The sequence below is a fragment of the Suillus subaureus genome (assembly GCF_016647635.1).
Source record: "Suillus subaureus strain MN1 chromosome Unknown BJ212scaffold_3, whole genome shotgun sequence".
Taxonomy (NCBI): Eukaryota; Fungi; Basidiomycota; class Agaricomycetes; order Boletales; family Suillaceae; genus Suillus; species Suillus subaureus.
In genome coordinates, this window is record NW_024538559.1 from 1006574 (window position 1) to 1029826 (window position 23253).

The 23253-nt window shown below is 46.5% G+C and overlaps 9 protein-coding genes across 9 annotated transcripts; 5 read left to right on the forward strand and 4 right to left on the reverse strand.

Annotated features, from left to right (window-relative positions):
• Positions 1 to 1151: 1151 nt before the first annotated feature.
• On the forward strand, positions 1152 to 2768 carry BJ212DRAFT_1295755 (uncharacterized protein; the record flags this gene model as incomplete). Its single annotated transcript, XM_041332352.1, has 7 exons — positions 1152 to 1253; positions 1403 to 1552; positions 1701 to 1718; positions 1769 to 2289; positions 2340 to 2459; positions 2671 to 2684; positions 2719 to 2768. 7 exons carry the CDS (start codon positions 1152 to 1154, stop codon positions 2766 to 2768), a joined length of 975 nt encoding a protein of 324 aa, XP_041198347.1.
• Positions 2769 to 3991: 1223 nt separating this feature from the next.
• On the reverse strand, positions 3992 to 4287 carry BJ212DRAFT_1475927 (uncharacterized protein; the record flags this gene model as incomplete). The annotated part of the gene is made up of 2 exons (XM_041339302.1): positions 3992 to 4192; positions 4243 to 4287. The coding sequence occupies 2 exons, from the start codon at positions 4285 to 4287 to the stop codon at positions 3992 to 3994; spliced, it is 246 nt and encodes an 81-aa protein (XP_041198348.1).
• Positions 4288 to 4437: 150 nt separating this feature from the next.
• On the reverse strand, positions 4438 to 5349 carry BJ212DRAFT_1475928 (uncharacterized protein; the record flags this gene model as incomplete). Its single annotated transcript, XM_041339303.1, has 2 exons — positions 4438 to 5241; positions 5296 to 5349. The coding sequence occupies 2 exons, from the start codon at positions 5347 to 5349 to the stop codon at positions 4438 to 4440; spliced, it is 858 nt and encodes a 285-aa protein (XP_041198349.1).
• Positions 5350 to 5667: 318 nt separating this feature from the next.
• BJ212DRAFT_1475929 (uncharacterized protein) lies at positions 5668 to 6396 on the reverse strand (the record flags this gene model as incomplete). The annotated part of the gene is made up of 2 exons (XM_041339304.1): positions 5668 to 6108; positions 6160 to 6396. The coding sequence occupies 2 exons, from the start codon at positions 6394 to 6396 to the stop codon at positions 5668 to 5670; spliced, it is 678 nt and encodes a 225-aa protein (XP_041198350.1).
• A 715-nt stretch (positions 6397 to 7111) lies between these two features.
• Positions 7112 to 7550, forward strand: BJ212DRAFT_1261153 (uncharacterized protein; the record flags this gene model as incomplete). The annotated part of the gene is made up of 2 exons (XM_041330160.1): positions 7112 to 7272; positions 7307 to 7550. The coding sequence occupies 2 exons, from the start codon at positions 7112 to 7114 to the stop codon at positions 7548 to 7550; spliced, it is 405 nt and encodes a 134-aa protein (XP_041198351.1).
• Positions 7551 to 7796: 246 nt separating this feature from the next.
• BJ212DRAFT_1444391 (uncharacterized protein) lies at positions 7797 to 9162 on the forward strand (the record flags this gene model as incomplete). The annotated part of the gene is made up of 3 exons (XM_041337954.1): positions 7797 to 8291; positions 8336 to 8624; positions 9146 to 9162. The coding sequence occupies 3 exons, from the start codon at positions 7797 to 7799 to the stop codon at positions 9160 to 9162; spliced, it is 801 nt and encodes a 266-aa protein (XP_041198352.1).
• Positions 9163 to 17330: 8168 nt separating this feature from the next.
• On the forward strand, positions 17331 to 18351 carry BJ212DRAFT_539844 (uncharacterized protein). The gene is made up of 4 exons (XM_041343448.1): positions 17331 to 17920; positions 17972 to 18016; positions 18066 to 18149; positions 18197 to 18351. The coding sequence occupies exons 1-4, from the start codon at positions 17490 to 17492 to the stop codon at positions 18249 to 18251; spliced, it is 615 nt and encodes a 204-aa protein (XP_041198353.1). The 5' UTR covers positions 17331 to 17489; the 3' UTR covers positions 18252 to 18351.
• A 28-nt stretch (positions 18352 to 18379) lies between these two features.
• On the forward strand, positions 18380 to 19168 carry BJ212DRAFT_1260324 (uncharacterized protein; the record flags this gene model as incomplete). Its single annotated transcript, XM_041330103.1, has 2 exons — positions 18380 to 18472; positions 18533 to 19168. Coding segments are annotated over 2 exons (729 nt in total), but the record flags the coding sequence as incomplete, so codon positions are not given.
• A 3450-nt stretch (positions 19169 to 22618) lies between these two features.
• BJ212DRAFT_1295760 (uncharacterized protein) lies at positions 22619 to 23235 on the reverse strand (the record flags this gene model as incomplete). Its single annotated transcript, XM_041332353.1, has 3 exons — positions 22619 to 22783; positions 22993 to 23094; positions 23143 to 23235. 3 exons carry the CDS (start codon positions 23233 to 23235, stop codon positions 22619 to 22621), a joined length of 360 nt encoding a protein of 119 aa, XP_041198355.1.
• Between the last annotated feature and the right edge of the window lie 18 nt (positions 23236 to 23253).

The window sequence follows — 23253 nt, forward strand, 5'->3', positions numbered from 1 at the left end:
TTTGCACCATCGAGATTTGAGCCTCATGTGAAACACGCAAATGTTAAGTGTGTCCTTAATAAGCTTTGATTTTTTATGGCATTCAGGCAGAACACTCACTCAGATCTCAGAGCTGGACTCATTGTCTTGCATCCTTCCTTTTCCCGGCTTTCAGGATGTTACTCCAGCACTTTCCCATATGCACTCAAGGCACTCCACAGCCATGTTCAACAAGTGATCTGTTAACACCAGATGCTGCCAGAGGTCCAGGAGGCAGGAGTTGTTCAGCTTCCATTCAAAGTGTTTATAGTGGATCTCAACCTCCTGCAAATGGTTTAGGAACAGGGAGTATAGGACATGTGCACTCACCAGCAGGATTCTCCCAGACATCTAGACCACCCAGCAGTAGTACAAGTTCTCAGTCACAATCTGCTGTTGGCGCATCCTGTTCTTGTGACAATTTGCAATCTGCAATGTCTGATGGATCACTTGATGAAAACATTACCACAGGTGTATGCCATCAATGAACTGATTCAAGTCCTGATTGTGGTGACCCAACTGTCCTTACACCTGTACGTGCGAAAAGACTGAAAGTTTATGCGATGAAGGTTGCCAAAGACTTAGGTGTTACAGTACCCCACTCTTTTTCCCATCATCACTGCGGACTCCTATATGGCTGTACTTCTAACGCTTCCTTTTCACTGTGCTGTTCCCTCATGGTCTCCCTTATCTTTGACTCATACCTTGTTTTCCCATGAACCTTCCTTTCTCAGTAGTCATTACCCTTTGCCCAGCCTGGTCTGTGCACAATTCCCTTACATATATAAACCCTAGTGACCACTTGTATTTTCTCTAACTTGAATCTACTCGGTTCTCTTTGATACTCAAACTCTAGCTCCTTGGGAAGGAGGCTAGCCATTGTCCCATTTGAACCTTAGATCCTGTGGGAGTCTAAGTGATCGCTCCTGAGGGAGGCATTGACTTGATAAGGCCTAGTCCTTAATTGACCTTGATCTTGATTCCTTTATTGGAACGACACTCTATCCAAGTTCATAACAGACTTAGGTGTTGCTGAGGAGGAACTTCATGAGTTTATTGATGTAAGTTTTCCTTTGGTGCTACACAACTTTCTGACATGGCTGCCCTGCTTGCAGACTGGAGGGATATACTATATGCTTATTGACATCAAGGCCACCTTGTTGAGGCAGAATGAAGATGCCAGGAAGATAGAGCTCACCCAATTGAAAGAGCTGCTAGATTCTAAGGACTTCAAGGTATGCTGTGGCTGTCCAAATGTACAGCAGTATTAGTTGATCAAATGAAATGCAGTCTGGAATCCAGAGTCATCTCACTGCGTGCATGCTGTCACCAATGCACACACTCATATTATGGTATTCTTCAAGTCAATCACTGTATTAGTCAGATGTTGAAACTGCAACAGGACTTCGTCAGGAAGCATCACAATGTGTTCAAAATCCCCGTGGCAATGCTTGAAGATGTGGAACTTAAAGCACAACTGTCAAAAATGGTCAGTGACCTGCTTTCATCCATCCATGGCAACATAAAGGCCAAGGTTCGTCAAGTTTTGCCACTGCTATGTAAACTAATCATGAGATATACATGCTCAGCTGACAACGTCAATTGTCAAACGATTAAGTATCATGGAGACCACAAAGTCTCTCACTCATCACTGTGGCATTGAGGTTGATTCTATGCACTAGAATAGGTTCGCATTTTTGGTATGTCCTCGCTCTATTTGACAACAGATGGTTCATGACATGCAATCTAGCGGCACTGCTTGCACATTTTCCTTATCCGTGTGGACAACTACAAGACTGTACCCCTCAAAGTTCTTTTTTCCAACTCACTCATTCCATCACTTCATGATGACCTTCGCATCAAAATCAACGAGAAACTCGGCATTGACATGGATGCTATTGAATGCAGGATACATGGCAATGTTGATCAAGACCTCAAACCCAATACTCCCACTGATTCTGAAAGTTTCTTAGATGAAGACCATCTGATGCAAGACACGGAGAATACTGACAATGGCAGCCAGCAAGAGAATGAGGGCGAGAATATCAGGGGCGAAGGAGCAGAGGATGAGGACCAAGGCGAAGGAGATCTGCCAGTTGATGAGGAAAATTCAGGATCTGAAAGCAAAGGACGCCCTGCTGTTTACTCTTTGTCTAAGTTCTGGAAGTTTGTAGATGACTCCCTCAATGGCATTCACAAGCTAGCAAGGGCCTGGGTCAGTGAGCAGGAGGGGATGGGTGGTTCTCTGACATATGAACATGCTTTTCATGAGTATGTTTCCCATTAATTTTCCCTCCTCATTGTTGCTGATTGTTACAAAGTATCCTTGTGGAATACTTTCAATTGGACCTTGCTGAATTTCCTGGAAGAAGAACCATTCTGAAGCTCCTCACTACCACTAGCCCCCAGTGGCAGACTACCATCCAGAACCAGCTCTTATGGTGAAGTTGAATTTTTCAACTACTCATTTTCATTTCCACTCATTCTCACTTTCCAGCAGTGCATTGATGCATGTCACTCATTTAATAGCATCACTCATTTAGTATCACTCATTTAGTATGGCTTAATTTTGCTTGTGTCTAATACATCATCAGTAATGCAATGCAAATGTTTTGTGGCTTAATTTCGTGTTTTTGCTATTTGATTATACAGTAACAACATGACTGGTATGTGATAATGATATGACACCTACATACCTAGCAGGTGCTCTAAACATACGAAGCGTGATATCTGGGCAAGGTGTCAATTGAACCTACACCAAACATATTGAACCTGATATCTATATGAGCCATAGCATGAGATGTTTCTGAGATGTATGTTCGAAATATTATAGGAACATGACAACCTGATGTGAACAACAGCCCTGGTCGTCAATGTACCCTCGGTTTCTCTATAATATGCTCAGGTTACCATTTGCAGGTCTCCTTAATCTTGTGCCCACTTGGTGACTCAGACAATTACTAAATTGCTCCAAAATATATAGTGTGAAAACCATATAATCAATACTGTGGTAAGGCTTATCACACCCTAACACTTTTTTGGGTCTACCAGAGGTTTTGGGTGGTTGGTGGTGCATCTAAAACTTGAAACCGCTCGTCGAGCAGACTTTGATTTACCCAAGTGAGTAAAGCTGTTGAAGCATCACTTAATGGGCAAGAAAGTTTTGCACTAGAGATCAAAGTTTACAAAGCCCCAAATGTATTGATTGAAACATTTTATTGTGTTTACATTTAGATAGTACTATGATCACTATCTAATCTCCCGCAAAGACATCCCACAAGCTATCATGCTTTCCCTCAAGGCTCTCAAGGCACAATGTAAAGCAGGAGTACAACAAACAACTTTGTTGTGATGCTGTATTGCTCCATACTCACCTGCAGACTGTGATGCAGGTGCAAACTGAACAGTCTTGTGCACCCCTTCCTCATACTCCATCAAACTAGAGCCTACTGCAGCACCTCCAAGGGTAACCAAGTTGTCAAGAGTGTCGATGTCATCAAAATTGAGCGCTTCGTGCAGGATACCTCCCCACACAGCACAAATTATTGTTGTGATCACTGCTGGGTGGTTCACAGGCGACTGTATGTTAGGATCTTCCTAGTAGGGACATTATAAGTAGATATGTGTGAGAGGCAATGAACAAACCTACAAAAAGATACACTTGATTGATTAGAAGTGGCGCTACAGTGTCCCGTCAATGATCAGTCTGTGATCTTGGGTTGTCAAGCGGGAGGGTGAGATTGTAATGTCCTGGGACTAGTATTGCATTGCGCACCTCCTTCTTGAAGGCCATGTGCACAGTTGTCGTGATGGTGCAGATTGTCTTGACACTGGTATCGTAATGACATAGTATACACACTAAGGTGTTTGGCGGTACAGTGGGGACTATGTGTTTTACTGCCTCCAAAAGAGTTGCTTGAGCCATGGCCATATTGGTAGCTGTGTCTGGCATTGCATTTTCAAGTGAGACTTTTCACCACATGACCTGCTTCACTTCCTTCATAACCTCTTTCTGGTCCATCAATGTCAAGAGTTGGGGAGGGTTAGGCTGTTCTGAAGCTTCAGGCATGTGGTCAGCAGGGTCTAGATTCATTGCGGCTGATGGAGGAGTAAAGGGAGGTGGCAGTGCCCGTGAAGGTGGGAGTGGCACCGACACAGTAGTCTCGTTTGTAGCCTGAATATTAGTGTTAGTGGAATCAAATGAATGATGGCATGAGGACTTACTTTGATAACACCGGTTGAGATAAGCTGTCCTCGATGGCCCTCCATTGGATGGCCAGGGTTGTAGACAAAAACTTTATGAATTCCCAGATAATTGAGATGTGTGTGGTGGGAGTACCAAACTCATTCATGCTCTTCATGGTGCCCCTGAAATCTCTGTATGTCTCAAAAGGTTGTCATCATGGGTCGTTCTAATTCTCAAATAGTGGGTGGTATGAGAGATTCGACAAAGGAACGAGCAGGATTGGATAGAGAGTGGTGTTCAGAGTCAAAGGAGGGGAGGGGAGGGTTGAACAATGTGCTAGGAACCCTATTGGAGGGCCCAGGAGTCATATAGCGCTCACCCTCAGGGAGCTGGAACTGATGCCCAGGCTGGCCAAAGCTTGGAGGGGGCATGTAGCACGAAGGAAGGAACACATCCCTATTGGAAGGTCCAGGAGTTGCATAGTGCTCATCCTCAGGGAGCTGGAACTGATGCCCAGGCTGGCCAAAGCTCAGAGGGGGTGCATAGCACAAAGGAAGGAACACATCCCTATTGGAAGGTCCAGGAGTTGCATAGCACTCACCCTCAGGGGGCTGGAACTCATGCCCAGGCTGGCTGAAGCTCAGAAGGGGCATGTAGCATGGAGAAGGGTTTGCATCCCTATTGGAGGGCCCAGGAGTTGCATACCATTTATGTTCAAGGGGCTGGAACTGGTGCTCAGGCTGGTCAAAGCTTAAAAGGGATGGATAGCACAAAGAAGGGAATGAAGGGCTTGGAGGGGGTGGGTAGCATGGAGAAAGTTGGTAGTAGGGGTATTGGGAAGACCGGTGGGACTCTTCATCATCTTCATGCTCTTCTATCTCATCATCAGTGCTAAGATCAGGGTCTTTGTTCGCAAGCATTGAGAGCTCGTCAAAATTTATCGGACACTGGGTATGTTCAATGTCGAGGCCAATCTGACTCTGTTCAGATAACAGCGAGGGGTTGATTCCGCTGTTCCTTCCCAGTTTTTTTATACTCTAGATTAGAATTAGTAGTATTAGTGAAACTTTGAAAGAATTGGTAGGACTCACCTTGGCGTTTTTGCATTGAGGATGCCTTTTTTTTGAAATAGCCTTGGGGGGCATTGTCGCGGTCAGTAGGACAGAGTGATGATAATCAGTCAGATGCAGATGTAAATGGCCATGCCAAAAGACATGCGGGAGACTCGCCCTGATGAGATAATAAAATCATATACTATGTGCCATACCTTGAGGCCTGGTGATCAGAGACCAAGACAATATAGGCAATGATAGAAGCTACATTGGATTGAACTTCAAACATAGAAACACTGCTACAGATGATCAATCTACAAACAATGATATGCTTCCTGATGAAGCAACTGACAAATGATCAGTGACATGATTCTTCTAGAAAAGAAACTGACTCATGTGTATTGACTTGTATCAATTACAGCCAGCACTTGGGTAAGAGTCCTCGTCATCGCTCATCATCAAGTGACAGTTGTCGTCCATCACAGCCAAGTCCTGATCTGTCATCCCACGAGTGATCGCAAGTCCTTCCAGATCCTCATATTTTGCCTGGACAGAACAAAACATCTCCTTCTGCTTGCTGTAGTTGCTGGATGTTTGTTCCTGAGTCGTTTCGCTGAGTGTCTTCTCCGCATATTGAAGCCAGGTTTGTAGTGCTAACTGAGCAGTGGTATGCTCTTTCTGCACCATGCCAAGAGTGCACTTCACAACCTTTGTCCACCTCTTTGATTCCTCAAGCTCCCACAGCATTGAGACAAGTTGGTTGCAGAACTTCTCACAGGTAGCAAACTGAGCTGCAACAAGTTCTTTGAGGTGATCTGGGGGAAGATTCAACTCATTTAAAATCTCTGGCACCTATTAAATATGGAGTCAACATGTTCAAAAATATATGTTTGAAGACCATACATGAGATATAAAGCTGGTAGCAGGAACATTAAAGTTGTTCTCTGTACTAGGTGACATGCCAGTGGGATGTTGCCTGAGATCTTCTACCTCATCATCCGATGAGGAATATGTCGACTGCTGGTTCATGTGATAATGAACCTTGCAGCTTGCTTTCTGCCTAGGAGAACTATCAACATAAGTTGCAGAGCTGGTTGGGCTACTGAGAGAAAGCGGGTTCATGGTAATAACACCTGGCATGATGGTACAGCAGTGGGCTCAAACCATTGAGTCTTGAAAGCTTTGACTTTGGAATCTGTTATCATGAGTACTACACACCCATGGGCTCCTGGCGGAGTTTGAAGAACTTAGAGAGATTTTCGAACTGTTGGCTGAGTAACTCACAACCTGCTGGCAAGACTTTCAAATTATTGCCTGAGTGACTCACTGAACTGGCTGGCAACTCTGTATGGACTGCATTGAATGCTGGCACAGACCCCCGCACAGACTGTGTCATTTCAATGCTATAGCAACCCCATGTTATATAGCTGCAGTGTTGGCACTGGGCACCTCAGGCTGATTCTTATCGACCCATATGGGGACCACATGTCATCCACCTTGAATACAAATGAGAGACTGCCAGATTCAAACAAGGAGCTGCCAGATCCAGATCCATATGACTTTACCTCTGACGAGGCATCTTTTAAGGAGGGAGGGTAAGTGCCGAGTTATCTAGCACTGAATGTTGCTGCATTGATGTTCTAGGAAGAGTCATTACAATTGTCCCAGCTGTTTGACACAATTCATGTTGGTGGAAGGCCTGTGCACTCACCTGACAAATGATCCATGCTGCTATGCTATGCCCATGCCGCTTGCATTTCACCAATCTGCTGCTCCAGGTCAGCGTCGTGATGGACATTATCATCCAGAATCCAGATCTATATATGGTTTTGACCATCCCAACACATTCCAGTGCATGAAGAATCATGAATACGAAGCTCACCAGGAACATAATGTGTATTACCCATTTGTAGACAGAGATGAATGGGAGCTGGCAAAATTTCTGAGCAACAATCTTAATCAAGGACAAATTACTTGTTTCTTGAAGTTATCATGGGTCAGTAGCCTAATGACCATGTACTACATTACCTCTAACTACTTCCTAGGTGAGGTCAGAAGCACAGAAACTGCCAGCATACAAATCAGCCCTGCAACTGCTCACTTTCATAGACACCCTGCCGAAGGGACCGAAGTGGCATTGCACAATGATCCAGACTGAAGGTTACATTACGACTCATCCTGTGCACCTCATCTGGCACAATGCCTTGGAGGTTACACAGCACATTTTTGGCAACCTGGCATTCACTAACAATATGGAGTTCGACCCATATGAGATTTATGACAATGGAGAATGAGAATTCGGTGAATGGATGTCTACTTTGCGTGCACATGATATCCAGGTTTGTTTTTTCTTCTTTTTTTTCTACTAAAAGCTAAATCTAATGATTTGGTTCTCTCATTCTTAGGACCAGCTTCCCTGCAGCGCCACTATCGTTCCCATAGTCCTTGCTTCTGACAAAACACCAGTAACTCGACAAACAGGTGGACTTGAGATGCACCCAACATTCCTAACCATCACTAATATTTGATCCGACATCCGCATGAAAGCTACCATGCATGCTTGGTCATGCATAGCATATATGCCAATTCCACAATTTGTCTGTCACCCAGACTTTGCCTCGCTCTTGCAAGCCCATGTCTGGCATCAGTGTATGGATATTGTATTCCAGGGTGTCAAATCTGCAGCTGCGACAGGTACTCAAATGGTGGACCCAGTTGGCAACCTACATTACTCATTTACCCCCCTTGTTGCATACACAGCAGACCTCCCTGAGCAACAGTTAATTGCATGTGTAAGCAAGAATGCTTCGCCTGTGACTTTGGCCATGCAGTTGCAGTTTGGCGACAGGAAGTTGTATCCGCCTCGTTCCGGCCATCTTACAATTGAAGCGCTTCACAAACTCTGCCGATGCATGGATCCTTGGAAAGTTCAGCACTTCCAAGAAGAAGCCAAGGTGCTTTTACTGAGCGGTGTCCAGCTTCCCTTCTGGCGCAATTGGCACTTTTCTGATCCAGTGCTTTTTCTTGCACCTGATGTTCTTCACACTCTCCATAAATTTTTTTTAATCATGTTGTTAAGTGGTGCAAGGAGGCTGTCGGGGCTGATGAACTTGACACCTGCTTTTGCAGCCAGCATAAACACATCAGAATGCGCCATTTCGGCCAAGGTATCACACACATTGTGCAGATGACCGGTCACGAACACCAGGTAATCCAACACACGATTGTTCCTACTATTGCGGGTGTTGTTGACGTCAATTTCATTTGTGCAATTTGTGCATTGATTGATTTCATCTATCAGGCACAGTCCCCCACATTCACTCCATCATCAATCTCTACTATGAATGCTTCGCTCCAAGAGTTCCATCGTTTCAAAGGCTCAATCACCCTTGCTGAGGCTCGCAGGGGAGCCTCAGGTCCTATCGACCACTTTCAAATACCAAAGCTCAAGCTCCTCACTTCATTTGGTTGAGCAATTCCTAACATTGGTGCCATACTACAATACACAGCTGATGTTAGTGAGCACACCAGTCACCAGTGTTCGATTTTCACGCAGCAGATTGTTTGTATTTTAGATTGGGAAGATTCGGCACGTCAATTTGACCTTTATGCTTTTTTCTACTCAACCAATTTGTTCTTCAATAATCTGATTGTCAATGAATTCAATGAAGTCGTCGACATGGATCCAGCATTTGCTTGGATCACACGTGTCACCCCTGAATCTCTCTCTCATTTCAAAGGCCCTCAACCAGTTCACAACCACTTCCTCAAGGGCCTCCTATTCGATGATAGTGTCACAGCCTTTCACATCACTGTGTCTAGTGATCTCATGGATAAGACAGCCATCTTTTTGACGCAACACTACATGCTTCCAGACTTTTCTCAGCAGCTTCACTCCTTTATTGAGCGTGTTGATGGAGTCAGCTCCTGCTTCCAGAACCACCTACTCAAGGTCTGGTATAAGTTCCATCTTCAGCTACGTTCATTGCTGCGCCCACTCCTTGTGATGCCAAGTCAGCAAGTACAGGCATATCCACCATCTGATGCCCACCATCTTGGAAATTGTGATATTGTACTACTGTGAATGCAGGGCAGTGGTGAGTCTTCAATATCTACTAATTTGCCTTGTCATACTCATGCACTGCTCTGCTAGATGATATCATCACTCAAGTCCGGATGATTTTTGGACTGTCAATGAGGGGTGTGGGACTACCTCCTGCACTTGCTCAGCTGTTTATCTATGTGCAGCCTTTCGAAATTGTCGCGCAACCCCAGGATGATCCTGCAGTCTTCATGTACCGCGTCTGTTATGGTAAACCATAGGTCGACTAGGATGGGCGTGACGATAGGTACTCGATAAGAGTACGCCTAAAGTCGGATCGTGTCCTCACAAATGTAAGGTTCTTAAGACAAGTCAAAGAGAGTGTCTTCGACTTGAATATTGGTTATCAGACGACTTAGGATTGGAGGTCCTAAGCGAAGGATAGTGCAGGTAAAACCTAGTAGATTAAAGTGAAGTTTTATCTAGGTACATGACTGCGTTTATATAGACGTAGGTACGCATACGTCATCAGTCGAGTCAGAGATAAGAGGCATATGTCAGCCAGTGACGTCATAGTTGAGTCAGAGATAAGAGGCATGCGTCAGCTAGTGACGTCATAGGTGAGTCAGCTAATGACAGCGTAAGACGGTCATGCTGTAATACAGATGTAGAAGGATGTTAGTCTAATGATGGCACAGATGGGTGCAGTCATGACATAATACACAAGTAGAGAAAAGAGAAAAGAGATAGGGGTGACCATGATTGTAACATTACCCCTCGTTTAACGATGAAGTCACCGACTTCACATATCTTGGTTAGCCCAGTAGATGGGGTCCGCATCATAGTTGGAATGAAGAAGATCGTCTTGTTCTTCTGTGATGGTGGTTTGCGCCATTTGTTCAGCGTGAGCGATGGCGTCCTGCTCGATCTCCCAGTGAGCAAGTGTGTCATAGAAACTGACATCAGTCCATACCAAAGGAATGACCGCTTCTCCCTTCAACTCTCTACAGAAGACCAATAGGTGGCCTGGTGCATATTCCTTACAAACTCTGCAGTAATATGCAGGGCAGTTCTTGTGACGGTGACTGGCGATGTGGCAGTTGCGACATACGACATTATCGACCGGCGGTATCTTCACGACTGTGACGGACGAGGATTGGTTTGGGGGGGACGGTGACCGTGATCGTTTAAGTGGTGCTTTAGTGGGGGAAATGGAGGCAGGAGGATCTGCGTTTGAGCGGGAGTCGTCGCGTGGTACGTACGACTGGGTCAGGAGAAGGAGAAGTCAGTATGTCAAGTACAGCAATAGGAGGGATATTATCATCCTGATGCTCCACGGTAGTTGCGGCAGGAACTGGCGGTGGTACGGGGACGGCGACATGGGGGGAAGGCGGTCGTGCAATAGGGTTGAGAGCGATTTGCTTGGTGACGATGTGGATAGCTTCTCTGATAGCGTCTCTTGTTTCTTCTGGTAAGAGGCAGATTGCAGTGTTGCGAATGCATATGTGAAGGTGACAAAAAATGGTTTGATGATGCTCATCATCAAGAAGTGCAGCGGTGCGTTCGATGAGGCTGGCATCTCTAATGATTCTAATTATAAGGCCGCTAGAGATCGCTCCCCTTTCTCCAAGGAGGCAGTCTATCTCAATAGCATACTGTTGGGAGGTGATAGTGGATTCGAACAAGGCACTAGTTTCGACTTGATCAATGATGGAGAAATAGTCAGTTAGGGTGGAGTCGTTGGTGAGGGTTAAGGTGGAATCAGAGGTAGGTGGCAAAGTTACAGGGGAGGATGCGTGTTGCGCAAGGTTAGCAGCAGTGGTGTTTTGGTAATCTAAGAGCATTAAGGGATGGGCGTTTCCTTCAGTGACAGTGTTCATGGCAGTGGTAAGTTCTTCGATACGGAGAATGCAAAGACGTAGTCATTCGATGTGGGACATTGTTGGGAAGTTTACAGTCCATGGGTCTTCTTATAGGCGGTAAGGATATCGGAGGCATTACTGAGGTTTTCTTCAGGAACCCACTCATTACTGGCGGATGAGTATCCCTTCCACGATAAGAGATAGCGTCTTCGTTTACCCGTTCCTTTGTGCGATAAGATCGCATCGATTTCATATTCTTCTTCGTTATCGATGATGTCAGGTGGTGGGTTGTGGAAGTTTGGTCCGTGAACCTCTGTTTCATGATAGGTCGATAGTTCAGAAGCATGGAACGTAGGGTGAACTTTCCACTGAGGTGGCAGTCGGAGTGTGAATGTGATAGGAGACAGGACGGCGGTGATTGGGAATGGACCATATCGCTTAGGAGTGAGTTTTCATGAAGGCAATTGCATGATCAGATTCTTCCCAGATAACCAAACCTTATCTCCAATCTTCCAGGGGTGATACTTTTGTCCGTGAGTTCTTTCTGCCATACGCTGCATCGCAAGGTTGTGGCAAGAGAGTGCTTCTTCTCTAGACTTTTGGAGCGAGCGGAGTCTATCCGCTGCTGCAGGGACTGTGGAGTCGGAAAGGGTGTGTGGAAGGGCTCGTGGTTCATATCCCATCATTAGGAAGAATGGTGATGCGTTGCGAGAGTCGTGCTTTCGGTGGTTGTGTACAAATTCTGCCATGGGGAGCTGTTCTACCCAATTTTCGGGGTTATTCCGACAATAGATTCAGAGGTATGTCTCCAGTTCTTGGTTGAGTCGTTTGGTTTGACCATCGGTCTGGGGGTGGTAAGCGGTTGACGCTGCTATGTCATACTTCAGAAGCTTGGCAAGGGCTTGGGAAAACTTGGATATGAATTGCGGGCCACAGTCGGAGATGACTTTTTCATGTAGGCCGAATCATCGGTAAACATATCTGAAGAATTTGTTGGCGACCCCTTCAGAAGTGATGGTTTTCGTACATGGGATGAGAATTACCCCCTTCGTAAGCCCATGGTCTACCATGACCATGACAGAATCAAAACCGGCACAGGGGGGAAGGTCGGTGATAAGATCAACGGAGACCTGAGTGAAGGGTGTTGCGGTGACGGAGGGGATGGGGACAAGGGGGGGGGTCATTGGATGAGTATCTGATTTCATCTGCTGGCAGAGGGTGCAACCCTCAACGTATTTGCGAATGTAGGTGCCCATGGCGGGCCACCAGAAGTCACGTTTGACTAGTTCTTCTGTCTTGAAACGGCCAGGGTGACCGGCAGTGGGGTGGTCATGACATCATTCTAGAATAAGGCGCCGTCCAGTGGGACGGATGTAGGCGCGGTCTTTGTAGTAGAGAATGTCATCGTTAATTTTCCAATCCGTGAGAGCAGATTTCATAGGAGGAAGGGACAGGCCATCCAGCGCATCGGAGGCGGCGGTGAAGATGGGGTCAGGGTCGGAGGGATCAGGGTTCACGAGTGTGGTCATGAGTTCGACGTCAAGGAGTCGGACGAACATGGAATCTGGGAGGAGGGTTTCATTGGTGTTATCTTCTGAGGAATCTGACCCGTGGTTGGGACGACGGGAAAGGGCATCAGGGGCAACAAGTTTGGTCCCCGCAACGTGGTGAAGTTCAATGTCGTAGCATGACAAAATTAACTGCCATCGAGCTTGGCGGCGGGTTAATTTCTGGGCTGTCCTAAAATATAGGAGATTTTTGTGGTCGGTGAAGATGATGATAGGATGGGGATTTCCTTCCAAGTAGTGACGCCATTCGGTTAGTGCATGAATAACAGCAAGGAGTTCATGATCAAAGATCTGGTAATTCCGTTCTGCGGGGTTCAATGTTTGGGACAAGTATCCACATGGGTGGTAGACACCGTTATCGTCGGTCTGGAGTAGCACTGCACCTGTAGTGACAAGGGATGCGTCAGTAGCGACTGCAAACTGTCTGGCAGGGTCGGGGTTCCGAAGGACTGGTTGCTTCAGAAAGCATTCTTTCAGCTTGGAGAAAGCAGATGCGCATTGCTCCGTCCAAAAGAACTTAACGTCCTTTTTGGTGAGGTCGATTAACGGTCTAGCGATATTGGAATAATGGGAGATGAAGTTCCGATAAAAGTTGCAGAAACCTAGGAACGACCAAACTTCTTTCACAGTGGTGGGTACAGGCCAGTCTCGAATACCGCTAGTTTTAGCGTTGTCCATTGCTACGCATCCAGGGCAGATGATCATTCCAAGGTATTCTACCTCTTGAGCGTCGAATGTACACTTTTCGGGTTTAAGGAAAAGTCGTTCCTGCCAAATTCTTTCAAGGATACGCCGAGTTCATTCGTGATGGGAGGTGAGGTTGTTCGAAAATATCAGGATGTCATCCATGTATATGACGAGCCATCCTTCATTAATCTCCTGTTGGAATGTTCTGTTCATGTATGCCTGGAAGGTGGTGGGGGAATTGCAAAGACCGAAAAACATAACGTTTGGTTCGAAGAGACCGTATTCCGTAGTGAAGGCAGCTTTCCATTGATCTTCTGGGTGGATGCGAATATTGTTATATCCAGAACGAACGTCCATCTTGGTGAAATACTTTGCACCGTGTAATTGTGCAATCAAGGAGAGCGGTAGCGGGAGGGGATAGGCGTTCTTGACCGTCCATTCGTTGATATATCAGTAATCCTGACAGGGACGAAGATCTCCACTTTTCTTTCCTACAAAGAAGAATCCGCTAGCCTGCGGAGACTTAGATTCAGAGATAAATTCCTTTTTCACATTTTCGTCGATGAATGCCTTGACCGCTGTTCATTCCTTTTCTGATAGTGGGTATACCTTGGACGTTTTGGGAATAAAACCAGGTTTAGTTTCTATTCAGTGGTCTATTCCAGGTCGTTCGGGAGGTAACTGATTTAGACCGTCCTTCACGAAGATGTCGGCGAAATCATGAAGGTAAGAAGGAACGAGTTCCTCGAAAGACTTCTTTTTCTGTTCAAGCCCAGCGGCTAACGCAAGCTGTTGGGCTTTGTTGCTAGTCTTAATGTACTCATGAGGTCGTGTCAGAGGTGTAACCATGGTTTGCTGTTCCTTAGCGCTAGTCCCATCTTTTGTCAACGGGGTGTCTAGCGAGACGTTGGTGATCACCTGGAGTTCAGAAGTGTCAGCAGGATATTTGACTAGGAATTTGTCATCTTCAAGTTGGTACGTGGAGATTTCCCGCACTGCTGGTGCGTAATCTGTCGTCCATACGTCTTCCTTGGTATCAAAGGAGTCGTCATCATCATCAGGGATAGGGTCGAGTTTAGGCAGTGAGTTTTCTTCGTCTGGGATTTCTTCTATGGTTGCTTGCGTTCCCGCTGCTTTGGGCATTGTGACCATTTCTACAGGAGGCGCCTTCAGCAGCACTACCACTGGAATCGGGTCTGTCTTCTCATTCATCTGTTTTGATTTTCGAAACAGAGGAGGGAGTCCGTTCTTCTTTCGTTCGCTATCAACTTCTTCTTCTATCTGATCACTCTTCTCGGTTCGAGAGAGTTCTAGCGTTTCCGCTTTCCATCGGATTACTGGGTCCATAGCGCATAGCCAGGGGATCCCAAGTAAAATCTGATCACGTCAGCCAAGCCGCGTGATGTTAAACTTTCCAATCATAGATCGGTCATTGATCTTGACGATAAGGACGCAGTATCGAGTGATAGCGCCTCCTTTCGCGTAGCTTCCATCCGCAGTGGTAACTCGGAATGGTTTCAAGAGTTTATGCGTTCGGATCCCGTGGGTTTTGACAAACTCTTCTGAGATGAAGGTTCCGGCAGCACCGGAATCCACAACAGCTGTTGTTTCAACAGTTTTAAGACGAGTTTTGGAGATGAGAGAAATGGGAACATGAAGTTCCTTTCTTATTCCAATACTTTGTACAAGTCTAACGGGTACATCGGAAGATACTGACATCGATCCAGTCTTCCACATTAAAAATCCTCAGCGAGGCAACAGATCGTTGTATCTTCTTCTTCGCTGTCGCTCATTTCTTCTCTGTGAACAGGGATCTTCTTCTTCTGCGGGCATGCTCTAGTGAGATGGCCTTTCTGGTGACACGTGAAGCATAATCCCCGCTTCATGTGGTCACTTCTCTCGGCTTCAGTGAGCCGGTCTATTTCCATCGCATTTGGGTCATGTCGGTTGATGGAAGGTCTGGGTACATAGTGCTGTCCTGAGGGTTTGGTGGTGGTACGATAGTTGGATTGATACGCGACACCCCTCTGATAGTTGCTGTCAAGTCTAATGACTGCGGCGATGTACTTGTCGAAGTCTGTTGGGATAGTTTCCATCTGAAAGATGGAACTGACGATTCCCTTCTTTAATCCGTCATTGAGGAACGTGATAAGGATGGCGTCTTGCTTGACACCAGCTTGTGCGGCCAAGGTTTTGAAACTGGCAATATAGGAAGTGAGATCTCCTGTCTGTCTCAACGTCCTAAGCTTGGTCATGGTGGTGCCGACAGCATCGGCTGGTACGAAGGCTTCCTTGAACTTGGTTTCGAAGTTTGCAAAAGTCCCGTAGCTCTTGGTTGCGGTGTTGTCAACTTCGGTGTAGAAAGTGAGTGCCCAACCCATAGCACTATCTTCTGTCATATATGTGAGAGCGGTGATAACCTTCTTCTCGTTGGTATTGTAGATTGTAGCATTAAGCGCAAAGTACGCCTTAATCGCGTACAACCATCGTAGAGCCTGCTGAGGGCTCCCATCATAGGTGGACGGAGCTCCGGCTTTTAATTCTGGGGTGTTGGGGACGGTGGACATCCTGAACGTCTGGTCAAGTGATGTTTCTGGTTCAGGGGAATGTTCTTGTTCTCTCGCTGAGTTCTTCTTTCTGGTAACCTCTCGGATGGAGAGGGTCGGTGGTGGACTTTAATCTTTTGTTATGGTAAACCATAGGTCGACTAGGATGGGCGCGACGATAGGTACTCAATAAGAGTACGCCTAAAGTCGGATCGTGTCCTCACAAATGTAAGGTTCTTAAGACAAGTCAAAGAGAGTGTCTTCGACTTGAATATTGGTTATCAGATGACTTAGGATTGGAGGTCCTAAGCGAAGGATAGTGCAGGTAAAACCTAGTAGATTAAAGTGAAGTTTTATCTAGGTACATGACTGCGTTTATATAGACGTAGGTACACATACGTCATCAGTCGAGTCAGAGATAAGAGGCATACGTCAGCCAGTGACATCATAGTTGAGTCAGAGATAAGAGGCATGTGTCAGCTAGTGACGTCATAGGTGAGTCAGCTAATGACAGCGTAAGACGGTCATGCTGTAATACAGATGTAGAAGGATGTTAGTCTAATGATGGCACAGACGGGTGCAGTCATGACGTAATACACAAGTAGAGAAAAGAGAAAAGAGATAGGGGTGACCACGATTGTAACAGCATCAAGCACCAGTTTGTAACTGGCCCTGATGGCACATGAGTGAGGGCTGGTATGATATTCCCTCTTGTTGACATTACTCATGCAATCAAATTGATTCCTGTGTATGATGTATGTGCTAATTGTGCTATTACTTCTGTGACATGTTTGGAGCTCTATGATACTTTTTATTTGAACAACTTCTCAGACAAGGAGTGGTATTATTTGTCACACACAGATTCTTCTTAGTTCGTTTTATCTCGCGGTGTACTGTACTAGATTTCCATGCAATGTTTAACATGAATTGTTGGTATCGATAACACTATCTAAGAAGATAAGATGGCCAAGATAAAATATCGCAGATCTTCCACTACTTACCTCACCTATAGAGCATCTCCACCAATCGGATGCTTCAGGGTGCAAGTCGTAACCCATCAGACTTCTTTGACACGTTAAGCGACTTAAGCGAGAACTGGGGTGTTTTGCAGATGTGTATTGCTTTATATTCCAATGTGACGAAATCCTTTCCTATATATTACGATATATAACGATATATGACAATATCTTCTTCTCACCAGTTCTCTGATGGCCCTCATTCATAGCAAATCCTGAGTCGACGTCCTCACAAACTCCTGGAACTTTCGTCGGTCCTTCTCTATTCCCGTCACTCTGGCCTATCACCACATAACCCGCAGCTCTTTTACCAACAGAGTCATATCAATAGCCACGGCTGCCTCCATCCTTATACCATGCACACCGTCACAAAAGGACCCTGTACCACTATCCACGCAAGCGCTAGAGCCTTCCGGTATCAGCGCATCCGTTGCCCATTCCACCATGGTATCTCCATCGACGATGGCCTCACAGAAACTTGGACCGTTCTGGACGATTGTAGCATGTAGTGCATGGCCAGTGGTCATACAGTCCAACCAGTCACTTGTAGAACTTTATTAGCGTGTACTATTTGTGCTCCGCAGTTCCCTGCAACACATTGGGCTCCAGCGCTTATCACGAGTGCCAGGCCATGCAGACTATGCGAGGCCATTCATATCCGCTACAGCTCAGCAAGCCTCACGAGTACCTTCAGTTCACCACATGTTCGTCATAGCTATAGCCGCCTGACTCATTGGTTGTGCACTACCCCTCATTTCCGTCCACTCGCCTCAGACTATTCCCAATCATTTGCTCCATCCCTGAAACCCTACATCATACTCATGTCAAGATCGTCATTCACTCCAATACGTAGCCGAAGGCTATCAAAAGATGGTAGCACACACAGTGCCCATCTTAATGAGCAGCCTCCTCCAGAAAATGATACCTTGCGACCTGCCGATGAGTGAGTTGCAACTTTCCTGAAATCTCAGTTACCCATCTGATAGCGACACAGTGAGGAGGAAATTTGTGAACCTTTGGTGGTGACTTCACCAGGAATGTGAGTGCTTCTACTCTGATACTTTGCACCCTCCTTACATGAATTGCAGCTCGAACTCTGGGCCCCCCCAGCTACCAGAACCTCACGTACAGGAAAGTACTTCAAATAATTCACCCAAAGGCGCCTCAACTACGTGAGTTCCACTCGGTCGCAATCTCGATCATGCTCATATCGTCTCAGTGAGGCGCAAAAGGTCGTATTGCAGGATGACCAACTAAGTCCAGGTGAAATGTGAGCAACCAAATAAGCCAAGGGGTCACAACTGATGATACTATTCCTGCAGAGTGAATGTCTTGAAGCAGGTGTTGGACGTTCTTAAGGATTCAACGATTGTCTCGAAGACCGGCAAGGACGACCGCTCTCGTTTTCTGGGCGGCATACAAAAGAGTCGCCGTGGAACACGACGAGGAGTTCCTTGAGCGATACTACAATGACATGGACATCGTGTTGATCTTTGTAAGTTTTGCATTCTCGCCTTTGCCTTGTATTGGGATTGAAATATTGACGTTCGATTAGTCTGGTCTGTTCTCTGCCGTCAGCACAGCTTTTATTGTGGCCATGGAGTCGAATCTCAGTCCAGACCCCGACGATACCACGCATGCCCTTCTCGCCCAACTCGTCCAAATCGGACTCGGCAACTTCACTGCAGCGGGGTCTACGCCAGTATCGCCAGCATCTACCTGGTCGCCGTCCACAGCCAACATAAGGATACAATGCATCGCGTACGCGAGCTTGTCCTTCAGTTTACTCGCTGCTTTCGAGGCCGTGCTAGGCAAACAGTGGCTCGGGTTTTACAAGTCGCATAGATACGGCCGCGGCTCGGAGGAGGAACGAGCGAAGCGCAGACAAGAGAGGTTCGACGGCATTGTCACATGGTATTTTGATGCTGTCATGCAATCGTTCCCAATCCTACTGCAATTCTCTCTTCTTCTCTTTGGAATTGCTCTCAGCGCCAATATGTGGTACGAGCAGTACACGGTCGCCTGGGTCATCATTGCAACCACGGTCTTTGGGTTTTTGTTTTATTCGCTGACGGTGATGGCAGCTTTGGTATCCCCTGTCTGTCCATTTCAGAGCCCGATATCGACGATGTTGCGCATATTGCGCATTGATAGTAAGATCATTTTCAAGTTCTGCTCATCTCCGGTCTGAGTCAAAATTGCAGAGGTCCTCCGTCCAGTGGTTATTTTGACGTCCCGGTATCTTAAGCAGTCAGTGCACGGTACGTTGCGTTTCCTTAAGCATGCCCAAATTTTGATCATTTCTTGCTAGATGTGCTACAATTGATGTTAAATTCCCTGTTCTATCGATATGTCCAGCATGTTATATATCGGATCCGATCAGAACTAGCAGGTGACGTTCTTTGGTACTATTGCATAGCACACCCAGCGCTCATATTACTCCAGGCTCTGTGTTTGCAACCCGCTCATTCACATGGCGCCGTCTTCGGTCATTATTCGACGCATTTCAGCGCCTTCTATCCTGGCGGCGCTCTCTGACAGTGGCCATGGATTCTGAAGCACAATCGTTTGACCAGAGCAGGAAAATTATAGCCAAGAATCAATCCCTCCTTAAGCTCAAGCTGCCGGACACACCCATCAGCTCTCTCGAAGCACCGAGCATCAAATGGCTGCTCGAGACATCCACAGATCCTGAAGTATTTCTCGCTGCTGCTAGCCTTGTTCGGCATGTCGACTGGCCTCTGGATCTTGACGTCTCAGACACGCTGCGTCAGCTGTACGATGTTTACACAACCTGCTTGGACGTCCAGGAGCGAATCATACCGTCGTTGGAGGAGAAGGCATCGGCATGTACAATGGCTCTTTGTCACCTATACTGCAACCGCATTCTTCAGGGACATCCTGCCTATGGATTTATTGGCCAGGGAAGCACAGACTACAGCGTGTTTCGCCGGATGTTGGAGAGGACAAAAGTCAAAGACAATGTGATTGTTGCGACAACCAAGCTGTTTGTTGCGAAATATAAACCACCTTTTGTCTTGTGGTCTTCACCGAAGTTTTGGGCTTGTTCCGACCCTGTCCTCGAGTGGCTGACTCACGTTCTTCCTTTCCACTTTGTCACAGGGCGAGTAGATGAAGACGTAGAAAAACTTGCCATCACAGTGATATCAAAACACCTGTCCTCTCCTTCCTCTCCGTCGCCTCAAATCATAGCTAATTGCACTCTTCTGGCTTGCGTCATGGTCGGGATTCAATTTGACAAGAAAGACATCGTTCGGGTTGATAAAAGGTGCTATTGACTCATTTGATCGTTCTTCTATGCTTAACGAAAAGATCGTGTAGTTCTGCTCTACATCAACTTGCTGAGTCTCTTTGGGCGCAGTTCCGGAAAGCATTCTGGGCATTGGACGGAAGCAATCTCGACAGTGACAGCACAAATTGCTGCCGAGCATGGGACCCTCACCGACGTCATCTGTCGCATGCTCCAGCTCGGTCTACCTGATCCACCTCCATCACAGGATATGTGGAACCTGGGCGTGTGTAGGAAGATTTATTCACGGGCGAGGTTATTGGAAAGGCATCAATCAGCAGCGCTGCGAAAAGTTCAGCCCTTCAGGTTCGCCGTCGTTACCGATGAATCGCGATGGGGTCCTGCCTGGTTATGGCAGCATCGAATCTCGTGGAAAAGCAATTCCCACTCGCCGAAAAACTTCGACTGGCTAGTGGACTACCTCGGCGATATTTGTTTCAACGACCACGAGACAGCAGGTGACATCCTTGTACTACTGAGTAGTATGACAGTGGGCTGCAGCTCCACTAAACAACATCTATACATGGAGAAGCTCATTGCCTGCATGGGGAGCAGCATGCCTCTCCGTTTACGCCATGCTGCCCTTCGCGCTGCTCACAGTTCCCGAGAAGTCCTAGCCTCCATCAATGTCGTTGATGATGTGGACATGGTTTGACCAATTTATCCCCTGCTATTCTTACCGCTGTCTGTCCCGCAACCAGGCGCAACATCTACCGATGGTGGTCCTGATTGCTTCTTCCATCCCGACCGCGACTTGGTGCTATCTCGAATTGATCTTTGCCCTAGCGAGGAATTCCTACTGGCGCCCCTATTTGCATTGCCAAATGGATCGGGTCATTAGGATGATCGCAGTGTGCTGCGAATCACCCGAGCCGCATGCATTTTACCTCGCTGGTATCTTCCTTCGAATGACATCTGAACAGGTGTCCACCGCATCACTCAATTCCATCACAGAGCAGCAGTGGTGGGACATGATGAGAAAGGCATGGTGGTCTGCTTTTCTCATAATGAACAACACACACTGTATCGAATTCCTCCCCGTTCTTGTAGAAGGTAAAGAAGTACATGTGTATCGCTTCAAAAGATGATCTCGAGCAGCTCATCAGACGGATGGATCGTCTTATCGTGGTGGTGGAAATGCGAGACCTGCCAGAGCAGTTAGGGGTCGACGTTGCTGTGAAGGGGTTGAGAAGTATAGCCAACGACATGCTCGCGAAGTTCAATTCATAGATATTGGGCAGGAGACATGTTATTGGTCCTCTAATTATTACAAGTGCTTGTGTGTCAAGGAATAGGAGGAAGGGATAGTGGGCAGTAGAAGTGAGGAAGCTTGACAACGGACGAGATGAGGAACTTCAACGCTTCAATCAATTTGACTTGACGGACGCCCGTCTGGCATACGATGCAAAAGATCACGACACGAACACACATTTAATTATCGCCAGGGAATATACGTACTAACCGGCAAACTTGTGCCTGACCACCTGAACCATCCGTTTATTGGACTTCCTCGACCAGAAAGATAGAACTCGATTCGGTAGATGTGATTTCAGTTCTAATGACGCTGATGAGCCATTCATTATCAAGCAACTCCGAGCGCTGTCGTTCTCGCTGGATGTAGAACTGTGTTGTGCAACTTGAAGAAGCCATCGAATAGTTGTGTTCTCGTCAGTGTCGTAGACGTACAACGACAAATGTGCAGTCACTTCCCACTCACTTGTACGGCCGCCTTCGCACTAAATGACGTCCAATGAGCTCCGAGATGACAACGAGGCGAAGATTTGGACAATACTTATTCATACCGTTCTTTGAAGTGGTTCTTAGAAAGTCATAGCACTAGACGAGCAGTTGCCTTCGCGAGTCAGTGTTTTCGTGCATGATGCGCTGCTCGATGCAAGACGGAGACCACGAATAGGGTCTCTCGTATGCATCGACCGTCATGAGGTCCACAGTCGTCGAAGCGTTTTTGACATGATGATATTGTGTTTGATCGAGTTTTGTGGCTCTTGCGTTTTTTGTCGTTTGTAGCTAGCCGTGACAGGCTCAAGATAATATGTCACATACCTTTCGATAAATCTCTAGTTCAGGAGATTGTTCATATCCTAGTGATCGACAAGAGCACAGACGACACAGAGCAATCTTCTTCAGCAGTGAGGGACCTCGTTTCTCAGGCCATTAACTGGGATCTGCCATCCAAGTAAAGTAACGAACGTTGCATGCACGATGAAGGGGCAAAATTGTGCATTCAGTATTTTACAGCTAAAAATCTGTTATAGAGAGATCAGCGGGGGAGAACAGTGTGCAAATGTAATCTTGCCTCGAATCGAAAGTTCAGGCTTTGATGGGCTGTGTCTGGGACTGCTGTAGTTTAGCTTGCATTACATTAATCAGGTAGTTCATATTCTCCTGCTTCTGTATCGTTTCTTGTAACGTATCGAGATTGGTGCGAATATATTCCACTTTTGTTTCATAATATTTTGTGGCTTGGGCCCGAGACTGTACGGCCATCTAATCAGCGGCAGACTGTAATATAAGACCTCGTACATGCCTTCTTCACGTAATACCTGTACCAACGTCGACGATTACATTCTCCGCGGTCACTCAGGTGACCAGGAACATACAGAGAGTTGGTCAAAGGAACGAGGATAGTCGTTCCTGTACGGATAGAGTCAAGTAAGAGCCTGAAGACGAAAATGCAGAAGTACCTTGTTTTGAGGTTTGACTTCTCCGACATTCTCAATACATGACTTAAACTTCGCTTGTGCCTGTTTCAGCTGTGCGAATGAATTCGTGAGGTGGTTCAGTTCCTACGGCGCAATCAGAGATGTAGGAAAACAACAATATCATTAAGGTACCTCTTCTAGCTGACGGCGCACATCAGATAACTGTTGGAGGTCGAGATCAGCAACATTGATTTGTTGAGGCTGCGATGAAGTGGTCGAAGCCATCGCGGATTAAGCGTGACA

Bases quoted from the DNA above. Each gene is read 5' to 3' on its own strand.
- BJ212DRAFT_539844 (XM_041343448.1), top strand. From the start codon at position 17,490: ATGGCCAGTGGTCATACAGTCCAACCAGTCACTTGTAGAACTTTATTA. The intron at 18,017-18,065 runs GTGAGTGCTTCT...CATGAATTGCAG, and splicing joins GTGGTGACTTCACCAGGAAT to CTCGAACTCTGGGCCCCCCC. The intron at 18,150-18,196 runs GTGAGTTCCACT...ATATCGTCTCAG, and splicing joins CCCAAAGGCGCCTCAACTAC to TGAGGCGCAAAAGGTCGTAT.